The 15,429-nt window shown below is 39.2% G+C and overlaps 1 protein-coding gene across 7 annotated transcripts in view; it reads left to right on the top strand.

The window, feature by feature from the left end:
• LOC129701809 (rap guanine nucleotide exchange factor 6-like) overlaps positions 1 to 11,120 on the top strand; it is a 286,480-nt gene extending 275,360 nt beyond the window's left edge. For 5 of the 7 annotated variants that reach the window (XM_055643264.1, XM_055643261.1, XM_055643263.1 and 2 more), the window contains 3 exons: positions 2,745 to 3,301; positions 7,135 to 7,467; positions 8,798 to 11,120. In XM_055643264.1, coding sequence (XP_055499239.1) covers positions 2,745 to 3,301; positions 7,135 to 7,467; positions 8,798 to 8,823 — 916 coding nt within the window. In that variant the 3' untranslated portion in view covers positions 8,824 to 11,120. The remainder of the gene's footprint in view (positions 1 to 2,744; positions 3,302 to 7,134; positions 7,468 to 8,797) is intronic. The other 2 variants (XM_055643266.1, XM_055643262.1) reach the window with 2 other exon arrangements.
• The last annotated feature ends 4,309 nt before the right edge of the window (positions 11,121 to 15,429 follow it).

Here is a 15,429-nt window from a genome sequence, read left to right as displayed (position 1 = left end):
TTTTGTAATCTTTTTCGTTCCTGGGTGTTCGAGTCAATATACGTACACCTGTAGAAGTTGCATAATCAAAGATAAGATATGTCAACTTTTTTTTGGACACCAAAAATTGTGGGAGATACCTGTTGGTCTGAAAAGTGGATGAATGTGAGGAATTTATTAAGATGAAGGTATTAAGATAATAAAAAAATAATGATACCTTACAATTGTTTGTCTCAGGATGATGAGCTAGGTGACAATTTTTAAATTAAATTTTTTTTTTTTAAATTTCTGGAAGGTTAATGGAGGATCACAGGTGACTCTATTATCCTCAAACAAATGATAGCTGTCTCATTGTATGTTAGATCTCATCAGACATTTCTACTTGGATTGCTCTTTTATTAAGAAATTTTCATTGGGCTATCGGGTTTCTATATTACTGTGGCTTCACCCCCATGGAACTGCTTCAGAAGAATAGGCAAAACAATTTACTTTGTAAACCATCCTCTCCCAACCTGAATCTCCTTCTTCCTTTGTCATTTTTCAAAATTAAGCCTCTAGAATTGTCCCTGTTTTGGGTAAACTCTATTTTGGATAACTTGATGCCTACACTCTCCATTTCAACATGACCAAACTTAATTTTAAGAAATAAAAACACATGCAAACCAGCCTCATCCACCACTTCCACCCCCCCCCCCCCCCCCCCCCACTCCATCTATACTTCACGTTGTCATGGGAACGCAGCCAATGTAATTAATCAAGGACCATTCACCCCAGTCATTTTCTCTACTCCCAAAAACTTGAAAGATACCGCCAAATTCGAAAACATTTTCTTCTCTGCCATTATCAGACACTTGGAACAAATGTCTCATGCTAAGGATGAATTCCCGATCTTCCAATCTACCTCGTTGCGGCCTAGGCATTTTTTTAAAAATTGCGCTTTCTCTGAGGCACTAACACTACATTCTGATTCTGCCTATTTTCTCTTTTTCATTATCTGATAATAGACAATAGGTGCAGGTTTAGGCCATTCGGCCCTTCGAGCCAGCACCGCCATTCAATGTGATCATGGCTGATCATCCCCAATCAGTACCCCGTTCCTGCCTTCTCCCCATAACCCCTGACTGCGCTATTTTTAAGAGCCCTATCTAGCTCTCTCTTGAAAGCATCCAGAGAACCTGCCTCCACCGCCCTCTGAGGTAGAGAATTCCACAGACTCACAACTCTCTGTGAGAAAAAGTGTTCCCTTGTCTCCGTTCTAAATGGCTTATTCCTTATTCTTAAACTGAAGAGCTCGTGTTGGTATGATTTGCTTGGTTAGCATGAAAACATTTTTTTTGCTGTGCTAGTAGTTCTACTATAATGTGTTTCCATAGCATGAATTGGATATTATGCATTTGATGAATTAGGTAACTCGGTCAGTTAATTTCACTGCAGATGTACATTGAGGATGACATTGACAAGCAGTTCTTCAATTGATTTTTGTGCTAAGATATTCTATTTAATAACCTTTAGTAACTTTAGCTTGCAGTAACAAAAATAAGCTTAAAGCTATTCAAAAGATCTTTAGTTTTGAAAATACCGCACTGAAAAATTATATTTTTTAGTCTGAAATTCTCTCGCCCTAATCTACTTTTCCCTGTTGTTTGTCTTATACACTTTTCTATAACAAGAGGATTCTTAGGAACGTAACAATCGCATTATAGCAGAACCATCTGTATATCTATACATGTGATAATAATAAACGAATACCAAATATACCTTATACCGTCAGAAAACCTTTTTGTAAAGTTATTTTATGCAATATAAACCATATTCACGTTAAGTAACTTATAAGTACCTAGTTTATTTTATATTTTGTCTACTCCGCATTAGGAACAATGTTTATAGTCCTTGCACAAAGGTTCAATTACTAGTCTAATTACTATAATTTACTCGCATGTAAGCACAGATGAGGAAAATATGTGAATGTTATGTCATTGAAGTACGTTGTTATATTTGTTAATTTGTTCATTTCCAACCCATCGCGGTAGACGTAATTGTACAACATGACCACCATCACATCTGACATCTACACAAGATTATTGAGGACAGAATTATGATCATTTCATCATCGCTCTTCACAACATTACCTAAAACACACTGATATTAAATTGCAGTTTTGTGTAACTCGCTCTTCTGTACTTGGTATTAAAAATGGGTGTCAAATTTATGGTATTCCCCATATTTAAAATCATTAACCTTACAGTTGTATAACGATGGGAGTGAAAATCAGTGATTAGGGTGAGAATGGGTTTTTGAGAACAAGCAATGGCTTTGTATAACGTTCATTCTGAACAAAATCAGATGTAAATTGAATTTTCTTCATTCTGTGGCAATCTATACGATGTCAATTACGAAATACATATATCCAATATAGGTGACCTTTTGAAGAATAGGTAACAATGAAGTTTAAATAATCTTATTGAAAATACATCAAAGTGCAATTTTTAAATTCAGTGTTTTTCAACAAGGATCCAGGAACAAATTATTTGTTTTACGCCATTTCATTGACATCGAGGTCAGACTTCTCCTTTGTCCTTGTTCCCTTCCCTCTTGCCCTTCCCTCATCGCTTGAATGAGGTGAACGTTTTTTTGAAAGTTTTGCGGATTCTTCAAAATAATTGGGGAATCGGGGTTTTATCCATAAGAGGTTAATCACCAACATGGCAAAAAAAATAAAAAAAATTGGTCATTCGTAATAGTGACACATTTGTTTTCCCCTTCAGTTCTTCTGTAATTTTAAGTACTGAAAAGCGAGGGTGCCTGGTTATGGATACAGCAGTTACATCTTCAAGTAATGACGAGTTGGCCCGCGAACACAATGATCACATCTCAATTGATGCAGCGGACAGTGGCCGTGGAAGCTGGACTTCATGCTCCAGCAACTCCCATGACAACATCCAGACTATCCAAACTCAGAAAAACTGGGACCTACTAAATGCTTCTAAATATACTCATACTTTAGATGGACCAATTGCAGAAATTGAACTGACAGAATCTCGGACCACAGGCTGTCACTTGTACTCTGGAAAACAGACTAAAAGCCCTAGTCCGATTCAGTCTAAAGACAGCATTGAATGTGTTCATTCCAGGGAAAGCTGGATGTCTTCAACAAATTCCCACTTGAACAAGTGTGAAACAGACTTTGGGACGGTAAACCGAGTGGGCTTGCATGAATCTCCAGCTGAAGCTCTCGGACGCAGTGAGAATGTTTCAAATTCTAAACCAAACATTGACTCCTCTTGCAAAGCAGTCACTTCAAGCACAGAAAAGGGTCTCATAGGTAAGAGAAATTGTGTATAAATATCTGACATTCATTATGAATTTTTATATAAATCTGTTATAAAGTGACAGCATTGGTTATTAATTTATTGCAATAATACTTTGTTAGGCTTCGAAGTATCTGACCATGAACGTACGAGTTCGAAATAGAACAGTGGAACACTTTACCCAGAGTAAGGGAATTAAGAACCAGAGGACATAGTACTATCGCAACATTTAAGAAACATTTAGACAGGTCCATGGATAGGACAGGTTTAGAGGTATATGGGCCAAATGCAGGCAGGTGGGACTTGTGTAGATGCGACATGTTGGTAAGTTTGGCTGAAGGGCCTGTTTCCATGTTGTGACTCTATGACTCTATAGGTTTTAGGAGAAAGATTTAATAGAAACCTGAGGGTCAAATCTGTCACACAGAGGGTGGTGAGTATATGGATCAAGCTGTTTGAGGAGAGGTAGTTGAGGCAGGTACTATAATCAGTTTTAAAATAAATTTGTACAGGTACATATATAGGAAAGGTTTACAGGGATATGGGCCAAATGCAGGCAGGGGCGGGTAATGGGATACGCTTGGTGGACTAATTGGGCAGCATGGACAAGTTGGGCCAAAGGCCCTGTTTCCGTGTGGCATGACTCCTTAACTCAATGGAGAAACATAATTGAGTTTGATTTTCCATTTGAAATTACCAGTTGTGATCCAAACTGGAATAGGGGCTGTCCCACTGCGGCGACCTAATCCGCGAGTTCAGAAGAGTTTTCCCTCGACTCATACTCGCAGCATGGTCGACACGAGGTCCTAGGAGGTCTTTGTAACTCTCCTTCATGCTCGAGAGTAGTCCCCACGTACTCGAGGCCTCAGCTAGGTCGTGGCGTATTTTTCAACATGCTGAAAAATGCCCGTGAGTAAAAAAAGGTCGCCATGGAAAAAATCTATATCTTTTTTACTTGCAAGTTTAGTCGAAGAAAGTCGTAGTAGGTCGGCATGTTATTCGTAGGTAATCGAGGGTAGTCAAAGGTAATCAAAGGTAGTCGTAGATAATCTTCAACATAGTCGAAGGGAGGTCGAAGGAGATCGAAGGAGGTCGTCTTCACTCTACTATTCGATGTTCAATTTTCCCTAAGATAGTCAAAGCTAGTCTTCAACATAGTCGAAGGAGGTCTTCAACATGACACTTTTCCAAACTCTCCTAAACTCTTCTAAACTCGTCAATTAGGTCGCCACAGTGCGACACCCCCTAAAGGTTCGCCACTTTAATCTAGTACAAGGGCTGCAAAATGCCCAGGCAGAAGATAAAATACTGTTCTTTGAGCTTATGTTATGGAGTGTTTGAACTGTGTGAGAGGGTGAGGACAGGGAGGTTGAACTGGGATGGGAAGTTTAATGGTACAGGCAAGTGGCAGGGAGTGTTTTCTCTTCCATTGAGTTTAATGCAAAAGGCAACTATAATGAAATGAGGTAATTGCTCTCAGTTAAGCCTCCTGTCTCTAAAAGCATCAAAGGTAGGTGTCCACTAGGAAAGACAGCAGGGACGGACAGGAGGTGCAGATTGCCCTGTGGCCTCAGTAACAAGTACCTTATTTTGGAACGATAGATACAAAGTGCTGGAGTAACTCAGCAGGTCAAGCAACATCTCTGGAGAAAAAGTATGGGTGACGTTTCAGGTCAAGACCCTTCTCCAGATGGTGGCACAGTGGCGCAGTTGTTGCTTACAGCACCAGAGACCTGGGTTGAATCGTGACTATGGTTGTTGCCTGTACAGAGTTTGTATGTTCACCCTGTGTGGGTTTTCGCCGGGTGCTCCGGAGTCCTCCCTCATTCCAAAGACATACAGGTTTGTAGGTTAATTGGCTTCTGTAAATTGTAAATAGGTTAGTGCTAGTGTACTAGGTGATCACTGGTCGACGTTGGCCGAAGGGCCTGTTTCCATGCTGTATCTCTAAAGTCTAAAGATGCTGTTTGACCCGTTGAGTTACTCAACATTTTGTCTAACCTTCGTATAAATCAATATCTGCAGTTCTTTGTTTCTGTAGATTTGGAGATGTTGGTTGTGTTGGGGGGAATTAGCCTTGCAGAGGAGTACAGCGGCAGCCAAATACGGCACCACGACTGGCTCTGATATCTAGGACTGTACTGATGGGATACTCGATGGTTTGGAAGGAGATTCTGTGGCTATGAATGAGACTCCAGGATGGTGTGTTGCCTCTCTGGTGCCACAGGGACAATAGTGAGACTACACCTGGAATATTGTAAGCAAGTCTGGTCGCAACTCTGTGGGGAGGATGGAGTGCAAGAACATTCACAAGGATGATGCAGGGACTGCAGGCTGGGGCTATTAACCCTGGAGCAAAGGAGGCTGAGAGATGACCTTATATCAGGTTATAAAATCATAAGGGGCATTGTATGACTTGAGGATTAAAATAGATTACATGGATACAAAATATTATTGGTCTTTTTTCCAGGGTAGGGGAGTCTGAAACCAGAGGGCATAGGTTGAAGGTGAAAGGGAAAGATTTTAAGGAGAACCGAGGCATGTTTTTCTACACAGAGGGTAGGATGGTAGGTATATGGGGCAAGTTTGCCAGAGGAAGTAGTGGAGTCTGGTAAAGCTACAGTGTTTAATAGACATTTATCAGCATTAAATTCCACTTGTCACTGCCCAACCCAACACCGCCAACTTTCTTTTCTCACGCTTGCCGATCAACTTCTTCTTTTGATTTCTTTGTTGCTTATCTGCACTAAGTAGCAATTTTTCAGTAGCCAGTTAACCTAATAACATATCTTTGGGGTGCAGAGGGAAGCCAAAGGAAGCCAGAGGAAATCCACATGGTCATAGATGGATTGTACAGGCTCCAAGCAGCACCTCGACTAGAGACTGAAACTGTGGGTCCCTGGAGCTGTGATTAAAAACAGAAAATGCCAGAAACAGTCATAAGATCAGTCAGCATCCGTTGAAAGAAATAAAGTTAATATTTTAAGTCAAAGACCTCTTTCATCAGACTGACAAAGGGTCTTTGACCCAGAATCTTAAGTCTGGAATGACATTCGATCCTAAGGTACGGATACAGATATATTAGCCAGAAATGGACAATGGAAAATAGGCCTTGATTATATGGAGAAACAAGGATTTTCCCTTTTAAAGCAGAGGGAGTTAAAATGCCTTTTAATTGAAGAGCTAAAGGTGACTATGAGTTTTCTAAGTGAAATAGGAGACATTGCTCACTCAGTAATCGAGTCAGTAATCAGAGGTCACAGGTTTAAATTAATTTGCAATAAAAATATAAAAGCAATGAAGCGAAATGTTTTCACAAACGGATTTGTCACAAGGGGCAGTGCATTGGCTGTAATGGTTAAGAAATGTTTTCAAGAACATGGTGGACCAAATGTTGCGAGATTTTAAGAATTTATTTCTGTGAGAATTTATATGAAAAGCTGATTTTAATGACAAATAAATGTTGATATGTAAACAAATGCTACTTTACACAAGGAACTGAAGATGCTGATTTACAAAAAAAGATACAAAGTGGTGGAGTAACTCAGCATTCAGGCAGCAACTGTGCAGAACAAGGATAGGTGACATTTCAGGCTAGGACTCCTCTCCAGTCTGAAGAAGAATCCCGAACCAAAATGTCGCCTATCCATGTTCTCCAGAGATGCTGAGTTACTCCACCACTTTGTGTCATGTCCTAGCTTTGCATGTAATTCTGATATGATCATTGTTTTAAATTAGACTTTTTATTTTTGAACTCTCTAACATTTTGCACTGTTCTATGTTTAATCTTTTTCACGTTTCCTTTCATGAACCTGATTAATGTAACAATGATTATCTCTCATGCTAGTGTATTGTGTTACTGCAGCACAACGGGATGGTAGGTATAGAGAGCCACCACCCACTCCTCCAGGATACGTGGGGATTCCAATAGCACATATAAAGGAAGGAGGATATCACCCGCACTTAAAACCTCCCGACTACAGCGTTGCATTGAAAAGGTCACGGATGGTAACTCAAACCTCTGACTCAGCCAGATTGCTGCAAACTCCCATTGCTAGTCAACCAACGTCAAGCATCCAGCCTAAAGTTCCCGGTTTTCCTCAGTGGCATAAACAGTCCGAGTCGGACCCAAGACTTCCACAGCTTAACCACCAGGGTCTTCAAACCAATGACGATGATGGTAAGTTACTCAATGAGAAGAAACCTACAAGTGAAATAAGTAGCATTTATCAATTAGTCAACACATTGATGCAACTTAAATTTCCTTTTCTGCACTAGCTTAGATAGTTTAGTTTATAGTCACGTGTACCGAGGTACAGTGAAAAGCTTTTGATGCGTGCATTGAATTTTGTTGCATTAAAAAGGTCACTGATGGTAACACAAACTTGAGAGCAGTCCTGAACTACTATCTACCTCATTGGAGACCATGGGTCTATCTTTGACCGGACTTTCCTGGACTTTATCTTGCATTAAACGGTATTCACGTTGTTCCCTTTATCATGCATCTGTACACTGTGGACGGCTCGATTGTAATCATCATGTGTTGTGTTTCCACTGACTGGTTAGCACGACAAAAGCTTTCATTGTACCACGGTACAGGTGACAATCGACCAAAACTAATCAGTCAGTGGAAAGACCGTACACCATTGCAATCTAGCCATCCACAGTGTACAGATACAGGATAAACATTTAATAATGCTAGTCACATTTTGAAAATGGCATAGAGAATATACCACAAATCCTTTGAAATGTAGTTATCTTTAAGCAAGCATGAATGTGTCGGATGATATTGGCCCTTTAACTCTCATTACCAAACATTTGAAAGCCTCCCACTTAACAATCTTTTTGTCTAATATTTAAACACATGGTTGTAATGACTATCAGGCATTGAGTTTTTCTGTTATGAGTCTGACAGATTGTTCTAAATATGTTTGTCTATGTTTGCCTTTTACAATTAACGGAATTCTGGTACTGATTACTATTAGTATTCCAGATCAGCAATCTTTTGCAAATCAATAAATGATCAAGTCAAGAGTGTTTTATTGTCATATGTCCCAAATAGATCAATGAAATTCTTACTTGCAGCAGCACAACAGAAAATGTAAACATAGATCTCTGTAAACAATATAATAAATGAGAAATCAGTGTGTGTGTGTGTATGCAGAGACAATACGCATACAGTGAACACAAGAAATATCCATAATTAAATTAAATGACCCCCTGCAGTTAGCAACAAGGTAATTTGCATGACTTTGATTTCGGAACAATAACCTAATCTTGGGAGTCATCAGTGACTTTGATCTCAAGGCCCAAAGACAGATTGCAATTATTTCTGAATTCGATAATGTTCAGTTGTAGGCAATAAATGGTCCCATAGGAATGAAAATGCTCACCGTACTAATTTTTGCTTAATTTGCAATTGCTTATGATTTAATTGTGATGTATTAAGATTAAATTTAGGTGATGTTGTTTTATTTGCGGAATAATAATGCGCATCCTCTACTTTTCAGAAGATGAGCAGGTTTCTGCAGTTTGATGCTTGGATAACTTTGGGTTCCCTTGGCAACTGCGGAGCACTGGAATTACTAGGACCATGGAATGCAGGCAGCTGCTTTTTGTTCTGTTTCCTGCCTTAAAGTACATCATCTTTGCGTCCCTTTCTGCATGTGGCAAGACCGTGATAGCCTATCCATGTTGTCTTTAAGTGGAAAGTAATTTAATCAAATACATTTTAGTTTTTCAACTTTGTCGAGCTGCATTCACTCCTACTATCTGAAGTACAGTATTTGGTAACCTTGATCTTGCCAAATGCCACTTTTTTTAAATTTTGGGAGTATTAGATATTGGGCTCTAAAGTAGTTTTAATTAATGAATTGTATTGTAATTTAATCTCTTGTGCATAATTGTAATATGAGCATAAATAGTGTACAAATAACTAGACTGAACAAGGGAAACACTCATAAATTATGTTATTGTGCACAGGTGATGGCCAACCAAGGGCTGTAAATCATTGATTATGTGTTGATTTAAGATTTGTTTGACAAACAGGGTATTCCATTTTTCTTTGGTCCTTGGTGTGTATGTTCTGTCTATTTCATAGTTTAGGCATTCGCATTACAATATGAGTTAGCGTCTATTTAGTTCTAATGAAAGCTATTGACTCGGGGATTTGGGGTGGTTTTCAGTGACGTTCTTTGGGAATTCTTATCTTCACAATGCCTTGAGCTGTCATGCGGTAGGATAGATTGTGTGGCGTAAATTATATTGTGAAACTCTATTACGCTGAATTTGCACAAATGACAGGAATCTGGATTATACAGCCAAAGACGATAGCAGTAGGTCTCTTTACAAATGACTTGTGGGGAAGGTAAATGAAATAAGGTCATCTGACTATTGAAAGCATCCATGTTCCTCAGTTGCTTAAAACTCTGTCAAAATGTGCCACTGTTCACTTAGGGTGTCAATCAAGCATAGAAATAAGTTGTAGCTTTTAAAATTGCTTCATACACATTGCTTCATTTAAGACTTACCAGTTTATTTGAAATCGCCAAATAATTTTTAATTATTGCATCGTCCTCCTTATCACCATGACACGACCCAATAATAGGTAGAGAACCCCCCCCCCCCCCCCCCCCCCCCCCCCCCCCCCCCCCCCCCCCCCCGCCAAAACTATTCTTTAAAACTTTCAAACTCTTGTCGTTTTTAATTACTTATTTGTTGGTCTAGTTATTTGTATCTGTATACGTTCATATATATGTGACTGGAAAAACTATTTGCATCAAGGGTAACTGAACAAAGTCTTAATTTCTAACATTGGCTAATTGTTATGTAACGACATTACTTGACTTTTTGACATCATTCACTGTGGCATTGTCTTTGCACCTTAACTGGTGGTGAAAGTTTACAAGGTAAATTCGTTGGGGGGTTTTTTTGTCAGAATTAGTTCTAGTTTTCCAGATTGTGATTGACCATTAATTCTGGTCAGGAATCTGAGGCATAGTTAGTTCCTGGTGCCTTTATTTAGTCATAGGGGCGGCAAGGTTTTTAAAACTAAGCAGTAAATTGAAACAAATACAGTATTATGATTGCTGGAAGCTTCCTTATTGAAGGAGTGAATGCTTCCTGCCCCTTAAATGTAAATAAAAGAGAGAATATAAAAAAAAGATGAGGAAAAACAAAAAAAAATCTTGATGAGTTTTCTTTATATCCAGATTACAGTGTAGCTGGCATCTGCTTGTCTTACTGTGGCTGTTTAAAAAATAAAAATTAACTGATCATATTGATCAGTTTGTTCAACAAGATTGTGTAGTTTTCATAGTAGCAAAAATCTTTTCAGTGCTTTATTTAAATCTAATTTAAAAGTCTTCAGCCTTGGGTGATTGTTTGCAATTTTTTTTCCACAGTCATTTGCTAATGGTAATTTGGGCTTTATTTTTGATATACACATATATAAAACTGGAGTGCACTTCATGGACTATGTATTCATATCAAAATGGGCGTTTAGCATATTGAATAAGCTGCACAATCATTGTAAACATACAGGTATTAGAGAAATATTCTGCAATGTCCATTCACAAAGAAGAAATATAATTGTAAAGAATATGTAATACTAACTAATGTTCCCTCCTACTTTTGATACTACTTGTAACTTATGTCTTTTAGAAAGACAGTTCGTGTCTGTATGCTTTTTTTATACTTTTATCAGTGTACATATTTGTTATATTTTTGTTGAACAAATGTTATAAAATGTATTGTTTATTTCTTCAGATTTCATTAAAGTGAATGAGTAAACCAATAAACAGCAGTGACGTATGCTCATAGTCCTTCATAATAGAGTACTTTGTTTTGTCATTTTATTAAGAAATGTTGGTTATTGTGTGGTGGCCATAATTGGTCTGAAGAAGAGTCTCGACTCGAAACGTCACCCATTCCTTCGATCCAGAAATGCTGCCTGTCCCGCTGAGTGACTCCAGCATTTTGTGTATAAATCAATTCATGTTTTGTGTCTTTATCAGGTTTACTTCAATGTGGTCCTTCACTTTCTGAAGTCTGCACTGCGTTCAGTTCAGATGTAACATTATGATTTTGTAGAACATCAACAAACTCCAGACTGGTTTACAAAAGAAAGACACAAAATGCGGGGAGTCACTCAAGCATCCTGACTGAAGAAGGGTCCCGGACTTGAAACGTCACCTATCCATGTTCTCCAGGGATGTTGCCTGACTTGCTGAGATATTCCAGCATTTTGTGCCGTGATTTTGTCACCATCCAAACATAATTCACCTATAACAGTGATTATTTGATTAAATGCTTATGATTTTGTTTCCAATGTCATGCAAGTATCACTTGTTTCCAGTTCCACAAGTCTTGACAGTGATTTTTTTCCTTCCAAATTGATCGAGCAAGGCTGTTTAAAGAGGCTACAGACGGAAGCACTTCCATTGCTTAATGTTCTGCTGCTTCTATGTCTATGTTTCTGATTACCATTGGGATGACATTCTTGACTCAATTGCTGCTGTTCACATTTGCTATTCAAATTTGATTGATCAAGGCTCAAGTGTCCTCGCAATCTTCTCAAGGAGATATTTTGCTTGTGGTACTGCGAGGGTTATGTACTTGAGCAAGAAATTGGCTAAATCATGTATCATGCTGGGTTTTGAATAACACCTGCCTCTTGAGAGCTGCTTTAAACCACTTTGGTTGATTTCTCAGCTGCTATGCATGCAGCCAAATGCAAGATTGTTTTGCAAAGGCTGGGAACTGAGAGGATTGAGATAATGCCTTTATCGGAATTGAGCTCTTCAGCTGAGCCATGGTGTGCCCATACAGACCACAACTTCTCTGTAGCACATTGTGCCACATGACCCATGTGTTTCACTTCATCCCATTTCCGCGGAAGTCTGCGTGCACTCTGAAAAGTGACCAGGCCTGTACAGGCGGGGTTTTTGTTTGACCTGTTTTCACAACATTTTAGTTTGGAGAAACAGCGTGGAAACAGACCCTTCTGCCCACCGAGTCCGCACCGCCCAGCAATCCCCACACTATCACCATCACCTGTTCACACTGGTTCTACATTATCCCAGCGTTCGTGTTATAAGTTTGCAGGTCATAGGAGAGGTTCACATCGAGTCTACTCCAGAATCTTCTTTCTCTCTCAAACGTGCAAACTCCAAACGGACAGCACCCGAGGTCTCTGGCATCAGCTGCACCACTACGCCGCCACTACGAGCTGAGCCACTGTGCACAACATTGGCAAATGGTACATTGCATGCAAGTGATTTGGTAAATAAATAGTCCTAGAACTAGGTATGTTACAATACTTACCTTCAGCGGCGCTGCAATTCTGCCACTGGCCGTGTGCGCGATTTTGGCGCTTTGGGTGGGGGTCGGGGTTAAAACGCATTTTTTTTCCGACCTGGTCCTGAATTATATTTGTTGGAGTGCAAGATTTTGCTAAAGAATCGTTCCAACGGCCGTTCTGTGTGTTTTAAAAAAAAATCCCCCAACAAGTTAATCGCTGGAGTGATTTTAAAATCAGCTTCTGAAGCCACCAATGCCGACAACGGGGCCGGATTTTATGTAGGGGACAGGTAAAAGAAAGTAGTTATATGTATAAAAGTGTTTCTTAAGATGCATTTAATTCACATTTTAAGTTGCGAAACGGTGATTTTTTTTCCCCGAAGAACTGGCAGATTTTTGCTGCCAATATGGGGGATTAAAATCACTGCAGCCTCAACGTTCCAAATGGTCCCGTTCCAGAAAATCCCACAGGCAAGTTGCTTTAAATGGCCATTAATTTACAACTATTAAACATTAAATTCCTTCCATTTGGCCAATAAACCCATGACAGTGAGATTTAAAAATTATGTTTTATTCTGAATTCTTGTGTGAATGTTATTTGGACACTTAGGCTATTTAAAAATGTAAATCTGTTCTTAAGAAATGGATAGATATTTAGATCTAGTAATTGAATTTTGTAATTAGCTACAATTAGGTAACTAACTAATTATATGCTTTAATTTCAAGTCATCTAAGTAAGATTGTTTCATATTTGTTTCAGAATACTTCAATCTGTAATAACTGAACATTTCTTTCAGTTCTCTTACATTTTAAGAAAGTTATGGGCTTTTAAATGTTCTCGATCACAGCTTTTGTGTTAAGTCAATGAAAAAGCAATAGGGAACAAGATGCCAAATTCCGAGTATGAAAATGGCCATAACTTTTTTAATACTGGAGATATGAAAGTGAATTAGGTGTCAAATTAAACTTCTTTTTATGCTTTATCTGATGGGATAAATTAAAGACTTGATTTTTAAAATCTCAAAATTATGTAACATTGCTACTAGAACTGCTTTCACACCAACTTTTCAGTCCTGTTCATCCAAATAATTTTGGCTCAAGTAATGTAAGTATGATCCCTAATAGCCCCTGCTGATGCACCCCTCAGCACACAGCAACAACATTGTGAAGATGGTGGGACAGATTTAGTTTGTTGTTAGTACAGTTGTTTAATTCAATTCACTTTTTCACTGTCTATTCCTGGACTTCTTTCATACACTGAATCTCGCCTGCAATTTCAGAAGCAGTGAATGGAAAGTCCTCAATAATCTGCACACTAAATGGATTTGCATTGTTACTGTTTGATAAAGTTGGCCTCAGATTCCCATTAAATCTTTCCCCTCTTATCTTAAATCTATGTCCTCTGGTTCTTCATTTCCCTCTATGCCGGGTAAAATACTTTGTACACTGGCCGGACTTCTGTTTAACAGTGGGCTGAAAGCCGCCACTTCAACAGAAACCGCCACTTCAACAGAAACAGCTCTGCAGTTTAAATGTGGAACTTGGACTTCTGCTTCAGACGTGTGAATGCCACCATCTGAATGTTATTTTCTTCAGGGGGTAGTCTTGGTCCTGGGAGAATACTGATTGAAGTCAATGCAATTATCTGTTAAGTTCATAGATCATAGAACTGCATGGCACACGAACAGGCCCTTCAACCCACAAATATCTGTGCCCAATATGATGCCACAGTAAACTAATCACACTTGCCCCCACATGATCCATCCATCCCATGCAGTTACATGCTCCTGTCTAAATGTTGCATAAGCACCACTACAATGTCTGCTTCCACTCCTGCCTATTGCAGCGTGTTCCAGGCTCCTGCTCTCTATCTGTAAAAATAAGACTTGCTCTGTGAATTTCCTTTCATCTTTGCCCCTCTCACAAAGTTATGGCCTCTAATCCTTGATATTTCCACCTAGAGAGGGCAAGGTTTTGACTGTCACAGTTTAAGGATAAGGGGGAAATATTTTAGGACCGAGATGAGAAAAACATTTTTCACACAGAGAGTGATGAATCTCTGGAATTCTCTGCCACAGAAGGTAGTTGAGGCCAGTTCATTAGCTATATTTAAGAGGGAGTTAGATGTGGCCCTTGTGGCTAAAGGGATCAGGGGGTACGGAGAGAAGGCAGGTACAGGATACTGAGTTGGATGATCATATTGAATAGCGGTGCAGGCTCGAAGGGCTGAATGGCCTACTCCTGCACCTATTTTCTATGTTTCTATCTGTCTCTTATAATTTTATATACTTCTATCAGGTCACGCCTCATTTTGAGTCTTTGCAGAGAAATCAATTCAAGTCTGTCTAATCCTATAATATAGTTATACCCTCTAGTCCAGGCATAATTCCCTTAAAAAGGGAACAGCAGATGCTGGTTTATACCAAAGATAGACACAAAATGCTGGAGAAACTCAACGGGTTGGGCAGCATATCTGGAGAAAATGGATAGATGATGTTTCAGGATGGAACTCGATCTGAAGAAATGTCCCAACCCAAAGTGTCACCTAACCATTTTTTCCAGAGATGCTGCCTGACCCAGTGAGATACTCCAGCATGTTGTGCCTATCATTCTGACGGAACTCTTCTGCACCCTGCATCATAGCATAAATGCCAGCATCAAGATGTAGTGACTTAAGGAAGCAGGTGATTGGTCATTTGTTTTTAGTGCTGCTTTAAGTTTTCTTTAAACTAATGTTCAGTGATAAATCTATGAGTTTACAATCAGATTGCAGCCTTGGACAGGCATAGGGGTAGGAAAGGTTTATGGGGTGATGCAGTGTGGAAACAGGCCCTTTGGCCGA

Source organism: Leucoraja erinacea, chromosome 11 (assembly GCF_028641065.1).
Source record: "Leucoraja erinacea ecotype New England chromosome 11, Leri_hhj_1, whole genome shotgun sequence".
Classification (NCBI taxonomy): Eukaryota; Metazoa; Chordata; class Chondrichthyes; order Rajiformes; family Rajidae; genus Leucoraja; species Leucoraja erinaceus.
Note: the sequence above shows the minus strand (reverse complement) of the source record. Positions and strands in the feature narration are given on the sequence as shown.